General features: G+C 48.7%; 5 protein-coding genes across 5 annotated transcripts; 3 read left to right on the top strand and 2 right to left on the bottom strand.

The window, feature by feature from the left end:
- Positions 1–2,677: 2,677 nt before the first annotated feature.
- MYCFIDRAFT_210507 (uncharacterized protein) lies at positions 2,678–4,026 on the top strand. Its single transcript, XM_007925546.1, has one exon. The coding sequence runs from the start codon at positions 2,724–2,726 to the stop codon at positions 4,008–4,010; it is 1,287 nt and encodes a 428-aa protein (XP_007923737.1). The 5' UTR covers positions 2,678–2,723; the 3' UTR covers positions 4,011–4,026.
- A 93-nt stretch (positions 4,027–4,119) lies between these two features.
- Positions 4,120–5,925, bottom strand: MYCFIDRAFT_83693 (uncharacterized protein; the record flags this gene model as incomplete). Its single annotated transcript, XM_007924704.1, has 3 exons — positions 4,120–5,207; positions 5,433–5,461; positions 5,611–5,925. Coding segments are annotated over 3 exons (1,432 nt in total), but the record flags the coding sequence as incomplete, so codon positions are not given.
- A 993-nt stretch (positions 5,926–6,918) lies between these two features.
- MYCFIDRAFT_83694 (uncharacterized protein) lies at positions 6,919–7,513 on the bottom strand (the record flags this gene model as incomplete). Its single annotated transcript, XM_007924705.1, has 3 exons — positions 6,919–6,963; positions 7,023–7,256; positions 7,349–7,513. 3 exons carry the CDS (start codon positions 7,511–7,513, stop codon positions 6,919–6,921), a joined length of 444 nt encoding a protein of 147 aa, XP_007922896.1.
- Positions 7,514–7,734: 221 nt separating this feature from the next.
- Positions 7,735–10,442, top strand: MYCFIDRAFT_214265 (uncharacterized protein). The gene has a single exon (XM_007925545.1). It carries the CDS (start codon positions 7,928–7,930, stop codon positions 10,175–10,177), a length of 2,250 nt encoding a protein of 749 aa, XP_007923736.1. The 5' UTR covers positions 7,735–7,927; the 3' UTR covers positions 10,178–10,442.
- On the top strand, positions 9,694–12,123 carry MYCFIDRAFT_206828 (uncharacterized protein; the record flags this gene model as incomplete). Its single annotated transcript, XM_007925544.1, has 10 exons — positions 9,694–10,323; positions 10,353–10,489; positions 10,519–10,719; positions 10,815–11,130; positions 11,162–11,244; positions 11,268–11,379; positions 11,428–11,543; positions 11,570–11,726; positions 11,775–11,875; positions 11,911–12,123. Exons 1-10 carry the CDS (start codon positions 10,248–10,250, stop codon positions 12,121–12,123), a joined length of 1,512 nt encoding a protein of 503 aa, XP_007923735.1. The 5' UTR covers positions 9,694–10,247.
- Positions 12,124–12,126: the final 3 nt, after the last annotated feature.

Here is a 12,126-nt window from a genome sequence, read left to right as displayed (position 1 = left end):
ATCAACTACCGGTTGTGAGGCTCAATGAGGTGCATGGATAACAAAGACGAAGAGGAAGGAGATACCGCGACAGAAGTACATCGACCATCTTGACCATTCATGTCGTTATCTCCTCGTGATGTGCTGTCGCTCGGGAGGTGAGCTGCAGAAGGAGATCGGCCGAGGATACCAGGTCGAACCGTGATGGTTCTCGGAGCAGGGGACTCAGAAATCCTGACCACCGAAATCACCGACCTGACCACCGAATTGACCAATCGGATAGAGCCGTAGTAGTCCGTACGGTGGACCGTGCGTAGCCTCGGCTTAAGTTAGCCCCACTTGCCGAAAGTTAATCGGAATCGACTAGGAATCGACTAGGAATCGACTAGGAATCGACTAGGAATCGACTAGGAATCGACTAGGAATCGACTAGGAATCGACTAGGAATCGAATAGGAATCGAATAGGAATCGACTAGGAATCGAATAGGAATCGAATAGGAATCGAATAGGAATCGAATAGGAATAGGAAAGGAATAAGAAAGGAATAGGAAAGGAATAGGAAAGGAATAAAAGATAAAGTAGATTTCTATAGCTTTAGATAACTTTAATAACTAAAAAACTTATAAATCTAAAACTAGATACGCCTAGTAAGTATAAAAGTAGAAGCATATACAAGTTAAAGCCTAGCGCTACAATTTCACAAGCTATAACTAAGTAAATAAATTACTTTAATAAGACTCTTAAAGAATTCTAGTATAATTTAGTTAGAAATTGTATAGAAACTAAATAGGTCTAGAAGGCAAATATAGTCCTAGCTTTACTTCTAACTGGATACTACTAGAGTGGTTCTAGGTAGAACTAAGTAGTAGATCTAATTCTAGGTATAATAATATCTAGTAGTGTTTTTATATAGGTACATATCTAGTATATAGGGCTATATTATTAGTAATCTATATTCGTTTGTTATAGGAGTATATTTTAGTACTATCTATATCCTACTTATATTCTGATTAAACTCGCTACTAGAATTAGTGCTATTATTAAAGTAGATTTTTCTTCTAATTAAACTAAGTCTTATTATTTTAATATAATAATATTTTCTATATAGGTAAGCTATTTAGTTATTTTATTTAGTACTTAGCTAAGTTTTTCTAAAATTCTATATAAATCCTTTCTAAATTCTTTCTATTCTGTTTTCTTTATATTCTATTCGTATTAGCTACTATAATTATTTTTTATTATCTAAATAGTTAATAGTCTCTAAGTCTAGTTAGAGAAAGTCTTAGTAATTAACTAATATAATTTTTAAATATAGCTAATCTACTAGCTAATTAGTTATTTTAGTATTTAGCTAAACTATTTCTAAAATTCTATCCGAATCCTATCTAAATCCTATCCGAATCCTATCCGAATCCTATCCGAATCCTATCCGAATCCTATCCGATTCCTATCCGATTCCTATCCGATTCCTATCCGATTCCTATCCGATTCCTATCTAATTCCTTTCTAAAATCTTTCTAAGTCCTTTCTATATTCTATTTTAATCCTAGTTAAATTCTTTTCGAGTCCTATTAAATTAAATCCTATTCGAATCTAATTCGAATCCTATTTATTTAGATTTCATTTAGATTTAATTTAGATTTAATTAAGTTCTATTTGAATTTCATTTAATTTCTATCTAAATCTACTACTAAAACTCTTAAACTCCTTTATATTTTTAAAATTATATTCTATTTACTTTCTATTCTATTTATATTCTATTTGTATTCTTAATATTTTCTATTTATATTAGCTACTATAATTATTCTTTATTATTTTAATAGTATTTTATAGTCTCTAAGTCTAATTAGAGAGAATCTTAGTAATTAGCTAATATAATTTTAAAATATAGCTAATTTAGTAGTTAGCTAAACTATAATTTAACTATTTCTTAGATTCTATTTAAATTCTATCTAATTCCTATCCGATTCCTATCTGATTCCTATCCGATTTTTAAATTGTATTTAATTCCTATTTAATTCCTATCTAAATCCTTTCCGAATCCTTTCCGAATCCTTTCCGAATCCTTTCCGAATCCTTTCTAAATCCTTTTAAAAAATCTTTACCCTATAGTAATTATTATAGAAGTAAAAAAATAAAAGATTATTTATTTCTTATTGAAATTTCATTTAAGTTCTATTAAAAATATAATAAACTTACTCAATGGTTTCGCATTCCAATTAGCTTAACCTCGGCTAACCCCCTATCATTTTAGAGTTCCTAACCACCGCGGTGGTCAGCTCGGCGATTTTGGTGGTCAGACCGGCGCTGCGCTCGTCGGAGCAAATCGGATGTGAAGCTCTTCGTCCATCAGTCCGTCAGAGATCCTGATTCCTGGCATTTCTTACCTGGAAATCGAGTCAGACGGCCAGGTATACAGGCTTCTTGAACCTGCGTGCAAAGAAGACCTCATCCGTAATGAATCCGACGAAGAAATCCAGACGACTGCGTCATAAGCCATTTGCTTTTCGTGCGTCGAAGAGCTGAAGACACAGTCATTCCCGATGGCTATTGACGCCACGCAATTATGTGGCAAGAAAGCTGGGAAAGTGTTCAATAATCCGATGTGTTGTCCTGCAGCGGACGAAGGCGGCAGGGCCTCTTCTTGGCTATTGACTTTACAGCTTCGATCAGCTCCTCAGCACTTCGAACCTTTGCCCAAGGGATACTGACAATTCCATCAGACTCCGGAGAAAGAACCAACATGAAGCAAGAATATCATCAAGTGCCGAACGCAGAAGGAAAGGAGTGCATAGTCATCGTCGGCACGGGCTGGGCAGGCTTCAATGTCTCGCAGTATCTGGATGACAAGAAGTTCAACATCACCGTGGTTTCGCCGGAAGAAACAAGTCCATATACTCCGCTGCTTGCTAGTGCAGCATGTGGACTTTTTGATTTCTCGCTGGCGGAGGAGCCAATTCGACACAAAAGCAAGCGCATCAATTACTTCAAGGCCACTGTCCAATCTGTAGATTTCCAGAACCGGATCTGCAGATGTCGCTCGGAATGCGATGCTCATGATGGGAAGCAGCGTCAGTTTGAGATCACATATGATCGACTTGTCCTGGCTCCGGGATGCATCACGAATACTTTCCACACGCCCGGCGCAGATGAGCATGCTTTCTTCGTCCGCAACGTTGCAGATGCGAAAAAGGTCCAATACCGCTTGAAGCAGCTTCTCGAACTCGCTTCGCTGCCTGATGTGAGCAAGCAAGAACAGCGAGAGCTGCTGCACATTGTCATTGTCGGAGGAGGACCAACCGGAGTGGAGATCTCAGCCGAGATGTCTGACCTTTTCAATGAGGACATGACGAAGCTTTATCCCAACCTGGCTGGAAAGATGAGCATTGCCATTCATGATGCAGCACCGTTCATCCTAGGGGCATTCGAAGACGCGCTGCGACAGCACTCCATCAAAAGCTTTGCCAAGCGAAATGTGAACGTCATCACAGATTCTAAGATCAAGAAGGTCGAAAGCGACCACATCGAAACTGAAGTCGAGGGTCGAATCGGATGTGGTATGGTGATCTGGACGGCAGGAAATAAGCAATGTCCTCTGGTAGATTCTCTGGACGTTTGCAAGACCGACAAGCTTCCTCGAATCATGACTGATCAGTATTTGCGTGTCCTCGACGCGCAGAAGCAACCAATGAAGGACGTATACGCACTGGGCGATGCTGCCGATATCAAGAAGTATTTCTTGCCCACGACCGCTGAAGTCGCAGTTCAGAAAGCAGAATATCTTGCCAATGCCATCAATCGAGGCATTGAAGGGCAGAGGCCTTTCCAGTATAGACAAAAGTCGCTTGTTGCTTACATCGGCGGTCATGATGGAGTTATCCAGGGTAAAGACGACTGGTCTGGTCCGAGAGCTTGGGCAGCTTGGCGAAGCAAGAACCTGTTGTGGACTCGGAGCTGGCGGCGGAAATTCATGATTATGGCATATTGGTATCTGGATTGGGTTGGCGGGAAAGAAATCGCCAGGCTGTAAAAATTGTCATTTTGTGCTCCGTTCCACTTGGATTCTGGCGTAAGGAAAAGTCATGTAAGATTAAATGAATCTCTCTTCAGCTCGCATTCTCAATATCAGAGCCACAAACCAGCAGCACGCTTGCTCTTCTGGAACCTATCCTCAAACACATCATCCACCTCCAACCCCTGAAATCCGGACATCTCTTTCAAGACTTCGAGCGCAGTCCTGTCCTGCACCTGATCTGGGTGCAGCTCTTCCACTCGAAGAAACCCACGCTTGATTGAGATCTTCTCAAGAGTGGTTTCATGCTCCTTTAAAAAGCTAGCCAATGGTCGGCCACGTATCCCAAGGCTTTCAAGGTGGAGCTTCTTCAGGCTGCGAAATTTAGCTGCGAAGATGGCGCTCGCTATCCGATGGAGGTTGAGACCTCGCAGTCTGCATCCACCACAGCCGGGAAGGGCATGGATGACGTGAAGCACCTCAAGGTCGGGTGCTGCGGCGATGACAGGCATGAGTAGCCCCGAGCCAGCATCTTGGTTATGCGTGTCTGCGACGAGCTCCGAGATGAACAGTTTGAGCGACTTGAGGTTCCGGAAAGCGTTTCCATACACTTGAATCTCGTAATCGCGAAGTTTCTGTGTCGTGAACGTCCATCTCGAATTTCCAATCTCCAGATTTGGTACTGGCAAATCACTCCGTCTCATCTGCTCCAAAATGTCGATCAAATTGCGTCTTGTGGTTGGCGCCATGTCGCTGCAGTGTTGCTGGTGATGTTGACCGCTGCATTTGCATCCCTGACGAGCGAGGATCTGGACGTCAAAGTTGTTCCCAGTGGCACGAAGTGAATTGAAGAGCTGTGCAAGCTTCTGGCGAATGATGAAACGCTTTTGCAGCACCCGACCATCCTCACCGCGACGACTCGTCTCCGACTTGAAGCAGGTCATGCAATCATCGATGGCAATCGTAAATTCCCTGATCAGCGCACCAAACACTGGATGCTGCGCGATGTTGATGGCTCGATCTAGACTATTCTTTCCTTCGTGGGACATAGAGACTTGGATGCGAGGGAAGAGTGTTGAGCAGTACGTCCTGAAAACCTTGTCTGCGCACTCTCGCGAGGTCTGACGAAGTGAGAGTAAGTCGACGCGGTCGATCTTCTTGGCTATCAATTCGAATATTTCGGGTGGTAGCTGAGCCAAGTTGGCTTCGCTCGCTCTATCAGGAGTCGAGTCGTTCATTGTCGCAAGTGTGGATCGATGTAGTTGATTGCAGATGCGTGTGTCTGTGGTGGTGGTGGTGGTGGCGGTGACGGAAGTCGAAGATGAAATTGTTGAAGATGTTCAAAGAAGGAAGAAGGCTTGCTCAGAAGAGATCGGAGGAAATAGCCTCGAAGCGATGTTGAAGTGGACTCGCCTTTATCATTCACTTGCTCAGGCTTACCTCACAGCGAGGCTTCTGAGTTCGATTGCCTGGAGCAAACACTACAGGCTTGCTACAGGGTTCGCCATTGGCGCAGCCGAGACACAATCGAACAGTCTCATCCCTTCGGCTGCGCATTGGACTTGCTACTGCAGCATCACAGTCTATCCATCAAAATCTTCTACTCCTTCCCACAAACTTTCTTATGCTCTTTCCACGCCGCCTTCTGACACATCTTGTTGCAGTACATGACCTTCCGAGACCCACCACAAGCCAGAAGCCCACTCCCGGTCATCCCACAGCAGCCACATGTCCGATACGTCTTCCCGACACTCTCGATGTGCTCTCTTGTGACAGAACTCATCATCTCGAAGCGACGAGTTGAGAACTTCTCAACGAGCTCCGTCCACTCACCAGATTCTTCTGCCTGGAAAGGATTGCCGGCGGCTTTCGCCTTCGCGCCATCTTTCTGCTTGGAGTCGAAGTCACAAAAGCTGTCCCAGAACTTCCTCATCCAGACGCCGGTATATTGGCTCTGAAGAAAATTAAGCTTGTCCCATTGTCCCGCACGTCGGAGCGAGGTCACGATTGGTTTCTTCTTCGAAATGCCAGGCGCTACGACGCTGTCTATACAATCCACATGGAATGAATTCAAATCTTCACCATCCGCGCGGGCCACCTTGGTGTTTTGTTGGCGTTCTGGTCACTTCCTTCATTGAGTATTTTGAGATTCGCTAGTATCTTAGAAGTTGCGAGAACTTTTAAGGGTAGACCGAAGCCAACGGAGACTGGCGAGAGGATGCAGAGATCGGATGAATTCAGGTTGAGAAACACTGGAGTTGAGCTTAAGGCTGGCATACTGTCCGGAAGGACGGACTAGGAGGATGGCAAGCGTGGAATCGGCCATGTTTCCGCGTGTAGGGCTTCCTGGTATGACTAATGACTTGGGAGATTTGAGATCGATTTATTTGACTGTCAAGGGGCTTGTTTGCTTGTCGTGACGGCAGTAGAATTGTCTCGTAGGAAGCCAGAACCGCTGGTCGGGTTCTGCTCCTGCACAATTTGAAGATCTATTCGCCAGTCGCAGTGACGTGCGGGTCTTTGAATGAGATTTCGAGTCTTGCCATGCTGGAATCACGAAGGCACTGGTAGTGACAGATGCTCATAGACGCTCTTCAGCTTCCCTGTCAACCTCATCGTGCTTCATCCTCACCATCCAAATCAGCAGTCACATGTCGATCTCCACGCGAGGCGAAGCGCTGCTCGCCAAGCTGCGACAGGACAGAGTGTCAGTTAACGGAGCTCTCATAGCGCACTTCAGTTGATGGCATGAGAAAGGCGTGACATCGGATACTGGAATCACGTGCACAAATGGACTCTTTCACAGATACGTACGGCTTTGCGGGAGCCAAAGGCTACCTTTCTGTTGCAGACTATGCCTCTCCCGTCCCGTGTGATTTCCCGCACACAAATTCCAGCTCCATCAATGCTCCTGGGTTCGCTGCGTCTAGTATCCCTCCTTGCCCCACTTGTTGTACTTCTCATGCAGTTCCTGTAATCAGTCAAGTCAGAAGGGCAATGCTCTTCAACGTGGAATGATTCTCTGCCTACCTTTGGCAGGTTCACGTTGGGAATGATGACCTCGTTCAAAGCAGAAGGCGCGTCCTTCTTGCCTCGGCTTGGATCACCACCTGGGTGATACTGGTATCTCGCATCGCCACCGGTCTTCCAAGGCTCGGAGTGCTCGACGCGTGCAACCGGGTTCTCGGAGGATGATGAGGTTGGGTTTCGGGAGAAGTGCCATCCAGCAAGAGCGAAAGCACCGGTCATGATGCTGAGAAGGATCTGGGGAGCGGAGCAGATCAGCATGCAGCCATTGACTCTCCAGAGCGCCGCCACGGCCTACGCTACAGCATCACAGGGTATTCTGGACATACATAAAGCTCAGGATCTCTCTTGGCGCCCTTGCGAAGCACATCACCGTCTCTTTCGGTGGCCGCACCGGCTGGTGCACCTGCTCCGCCAGATTGAAAGCGGCGCTGAGCTGGGCGAATTGTTTGGCGCGTGGCCAGGGAAAGTGCTCGTCTCGCAATCATCGACATGGTGGAGTTGTTCGTCGTGCTTTTCTTAGACTTTCCCGTTGAAGTGATGTCAAGAGCTGCTTCTGACGCGGGAGTGGCCGGCCGGGAGTGTCGCCGGGGGCGGAACGCTCTTGTCCAGCTCGAGCCACCTCCTGATCTCCGCGTTGGAATTATACTGTAGTACGGGTGCAGGGCCAAGGGGAGAACGTCAACGTCGCATGATGAATGATGCACCGCCCCAAGAGCATTCCAACTATTGCCAGCATGCAGTAGACATAGAAAGCGACTGCGGGCCCCGTGGAGGAGGACTATGAATGCATCGCCGTCGCCATCGCCATCGCCATCGCCATCGCCATCGCCATCGCGACTCCGCCCCCCTTTGACCCTGCGCTCCCGGTAGAGCATTTGCATTTGCATTTGCGGTAGACGGCAGCAATGGCCAGCACCTCGCGCACCACCGCTGGCACCACCACGCACACGCACACCGCCATTGAGCAGAATACCCACTCCCACTCAGCCATACCCACATTCCTCGGCAACCATCCCTACCCCTCCAACCATGCTCGATCGACGACGGCCTCATCTAATGGAACCTCCGAATCCGACACAGCACAACTGAGCGTGCCGTCGACCACGGGCCCGGTAGGAGAGCCTGCCTTACCACCCTCGCGACCCACGAGCGGCGCTGTCACCCAGGAGGCATGGAGCCGCATCTCGTCTAGTCACGCATCCGTGCGATCACCGCCAAGCAGACACACATACACATCACTGCGGAGTAGAGATGGAGAGCCAAATTCGCGGCCAAGCTCAGGTACGGGAACGCACGTGCCTTCCATCGCAGCGCAAGCCTTCTTCCGGCCTATGAGCTCGCACAAGTTACAAACGCAGAGGGGCCAGAATGTAGCCCCACCTGCAAGCTCCCATTCGCATTCGCATATGCGCATCGCAAGCGTGGACGAGGACGGGGACGGGGACGGGGACGGGGACGAAGAGTCGACGACGCGCACCCATCGATACAGCGCCCATCGATACAGCACACATCGATACAGCAATGCCTCAGTAAACACTGCCCGAGAAGCCGAGCAAGCAACGAGGCACGGCGCATCTTCTCCGCCACCACTTCCGACCAGCAGAGGACTTTCGATAGCAACGAGCTCTGGGGAAGATGGAAGGCTAAATGCAGCACCCGCAAGCGTCATTAGCAAGAATAGTACGACACCTCTGACGCTCCAACAAGCAAGAGAGCAGCAGCAGCGGCAGCGACCGGACCCTCCGCCAAAATCGCCGCGCTCTCTGCGGCGATCCCTATCCCGTGGCTTCGGCTCGATACATTCGTCTAAGCGAGATATTCATGAACCAAGACCATCTGGACAAGGCCACGAGAAATTGCCATCTTTACCAAATTCGCCCTTGATGGAGAAGGCCAGAGATAAGCCACTACCTTCACAGCCACCACGACGGCAGCTGCAGCCCAGCGGCAAGAACTATGAATATTTCGCGGGAAACATGCTTTTCTTCGTCGAGGGACGCTGTCTTAACACCCGTGCTAAGCCCTTGAACGTCGCCACGTTTCTCCTCACCGTGATACCGGCAGCACTGTTCTTCGCGTTCGAAGCGCCCTGGATTTGGCATAATATCACGCCTGCCATCCCGATCGTCTTCGCATACGTATTCTTCGTGGCACTCTCAGCATTCGCCCATGCAGCCTTCAGCGATCCTGGCATCTTGCCAAGAAATATGCATCCGCATCCACCAAATCCAGAGGAGAAGGACCCTCTGGCTGTTGGGCCTGCGACAACCGAATGGGTGATGGTAAAGACATTCCCGTCATCTCGTCAACAGCCGCATCTTGAAGCCATGGCAGAAGACGGCGATGCAGCAGGTGCTACAACCGCGATGGAAGTACCTACAAAGTACTGCAAGTCATGTAACATCTGGCGACCACCTCGCACGCATCATTGCCGTGTTTGCGATGCATGCATTGAGACCCAGGATCATCACTGTGTGTGGCTCAACAACTGCGTCGGCAGGAGAAATTATCGCTACTTTTTCGCATACGTTGGCTTCAGCTCTTTGATGGCATTGATGCTTATCGCCTTTGCATTGACCCACATCGCAGTATACGCCAACCAGAGCGGCATAAGCTTTGGGAAATCTCTTACAGGGCGCACTGAAGAACGAGTGGCGTTTGCCATGTTCATCTATGCCGTACTTGCGCTGCCATATCCTGGCTCACTGTTCGGCTACCACCTCTTCCTGATTGCAAGAGGTGAGACCACGAGAGAGTACCTCAATTCTCACAAGTTCATGCAGAAGGACCGACATCGCCCGTTCTCCCAATCATCAATCCTTTCCAATTGGGCCGTCGTGCTCTTTCGACCGCGACCACCCTCATACATGGGCTTCAAAAAGAGTTACGATGATGGTGACCAGCGTCTTGGCTACACCCTGCGACGTAAGGAGAGACTTGAGAAAGAGAGACATGAGGCTGCACGATCTGCGAGCAGAGTCGATGGGCTTAAGAAGCGGTTTTCGGTAACGAGGGGTGCCGGAAACGCGAACGGTGGGATGGAAATGAAGGATCTTCCACCGACCCCTACCGCAAATGGTACAGCGAATGGTGCGCCTGGTGGAGTCACCAAGAAGAATAATCCTCCAGGTGGCATGAACAGCACGCCACGCTAGTGAATTGAAGCGGAAAGGATGATTGTCAAAAGCATGTTGAACGCATTTGATTCTCGCGAATGAGCTTTGTATGTTCTTGTTGTTGATGAGCAAGCGACGGCGTTATATCTGGGGTCAACAGGGTACCGACATGCAGCCAACCTGGAGTTGTCAGGTTGTGGAAATGGTTGTACAGGACTATCCAGGCACGCACTTAAGGAGCTTCTTCCTCCAGCATGCAGCATAGTAGTAGTGTATAGTAATGTCAATGTTTGTTTGGTCTTGGCCACCTCTCCCCGCAGGCGTTGGAGGGCGAATGGGCACTTTTGGGTCGTCACGCGGCATGGCCTGCGCCTTCATAGAGTACTTCTTCGGGGTCGACTTGCCACCATCCGATGTCGATATCTTCTTCTGACCCGAGGCCATCTTCCGAGATGCGCATTCAGCAAATCCAGTCTGTGATCCGGAACAGCGGAAGAACTTACGCTTACGACTGGAACCGGGAGATTTCCATCAATGAATCTGCAAGGAGGCCCAAATCTGAGCATATGCATCAGAATATCGTGCCCGATAACTCTGCGATGCTGGCGATAGGACTCGAGAAGTAGTAGAAGACCCTTTCCTGAAGCGGCTTGAGGGCAAGGGATAAAAATCGTAGATAGCTTTGGGTCTCGGCACTCAGCATCGGATGCAGTCCAATCTCTTGAACGAGTTCGAGCGGCTAAATCAGGACTGCAATAGATTGTACCTGCTCTTTGGGCATATGATAGTGCGGATCATTGCGAGGCACTCTACCGCGAGCTCTTGGTTCGGCTCGGCCTCAGCTCCTGCGCCTCGCCATAACGAAATCGGTCTCTCCATTTCATCGCACGGCCGTAACGTCTTCGTCTATTTGGCCGGTCAAGTTAGGATCAAGTCGCGGCTCTTTCCGCATGGATTAAGACCATTGACACCAAGCAAGCTCGCATTTGCCTGTCGAGTCTAAGTATGCATGGCTTCATCTAGCCACGGGACTACAACCAGCGGCTACCGAGCTTGTTGACCCAATGGCTACCAATACGTGCGCCACGCACATATATCAGCAGCATGTCTGCTAGTCTTGCTCGAAAAGGACCATACACACCCACAATCTCAATTTATACGAGCACCGAACGGCGAATCTCTAGGCATGACCCCATCCAGATGCCTCAACCAAGATCCACATGACACCCATCTGATGCCCTGTCGTCGATATAAGCAAGCTAGAAAGAGCATCTACCTTCTGTCGCGAGGCTGCCACAGTCCCACCAACCACGAAATATGTACATATGACTTCTGCGTCAACTGCGATAGCCCACAGCACGAGCTGCCGATGAACCTCTCCGAGACGAGCACTGGTATCACGCTAGTGCGGTTCCTGTGCCAAATTTAGAGCTCTGTTCTGCGTTTGTTCTGTGCGACTACTCAAAGCATCGAAGTGCTGCTGTCTTCCATCGTCATTTACATGACTGGGCAGGCTCGGATATCATTTACAAAAGCAGTGAATGCGGTCATCCGGATCGACGACGGTCTGGAATCCGAAGTTCTGAACGTGTTGTTTTCTACCCTGAAATTGGTACGCTATTCGTCCATCAGTAAGCTAGCATGGTTCACGCTGTTGGGCTCCCGGCTCCTTGCGCTGTCGAACCGCCGGAGGACGGCTACTTTGGGCAGCTTCAGCCTAGGGGATTCTCACGACAAGTCCGGATCAAGGTAGTTAGCACTCCATGGGCAAGCAGCTCGGATCAGGATCGCGACCAGGATTAGAACTCAATCAGAGGAGCACATTGACCGCACATCTGCAGAAGAGACGAGCCACGAAGAAACGCCGTGCAGATTGTATCACAGCCGTCGAGAGAAGTCGCCCGGCTGGTATCTCTGCATCAAGCAAGCAAAGTCTGGATCTTTCAGACAGTAGGACAAAGCTGGCAATGTCGAAAACGTCATGACTT

The sequence above is a fragment of the Pseudocercospora fijiensis genome (genome assembly GCF_000340215.1).
Source record: "Pseudocercospora fijiensis CIRAD86 unplaced genomic scaffold MYCFIscaffold_2, whole genome shotgun sequence".
Taxonomy (NCBI): Eukaryota; Fungi; Ascomycota; class Dothideomycetes; order Mycosphaerellales; family Mycosphaerellaceae; genus Pseudocercospora; species Pseudocercospora fijiensis.
This window is presented reverse-complemented; position numbering and strand designations above follow the sequence as displayed.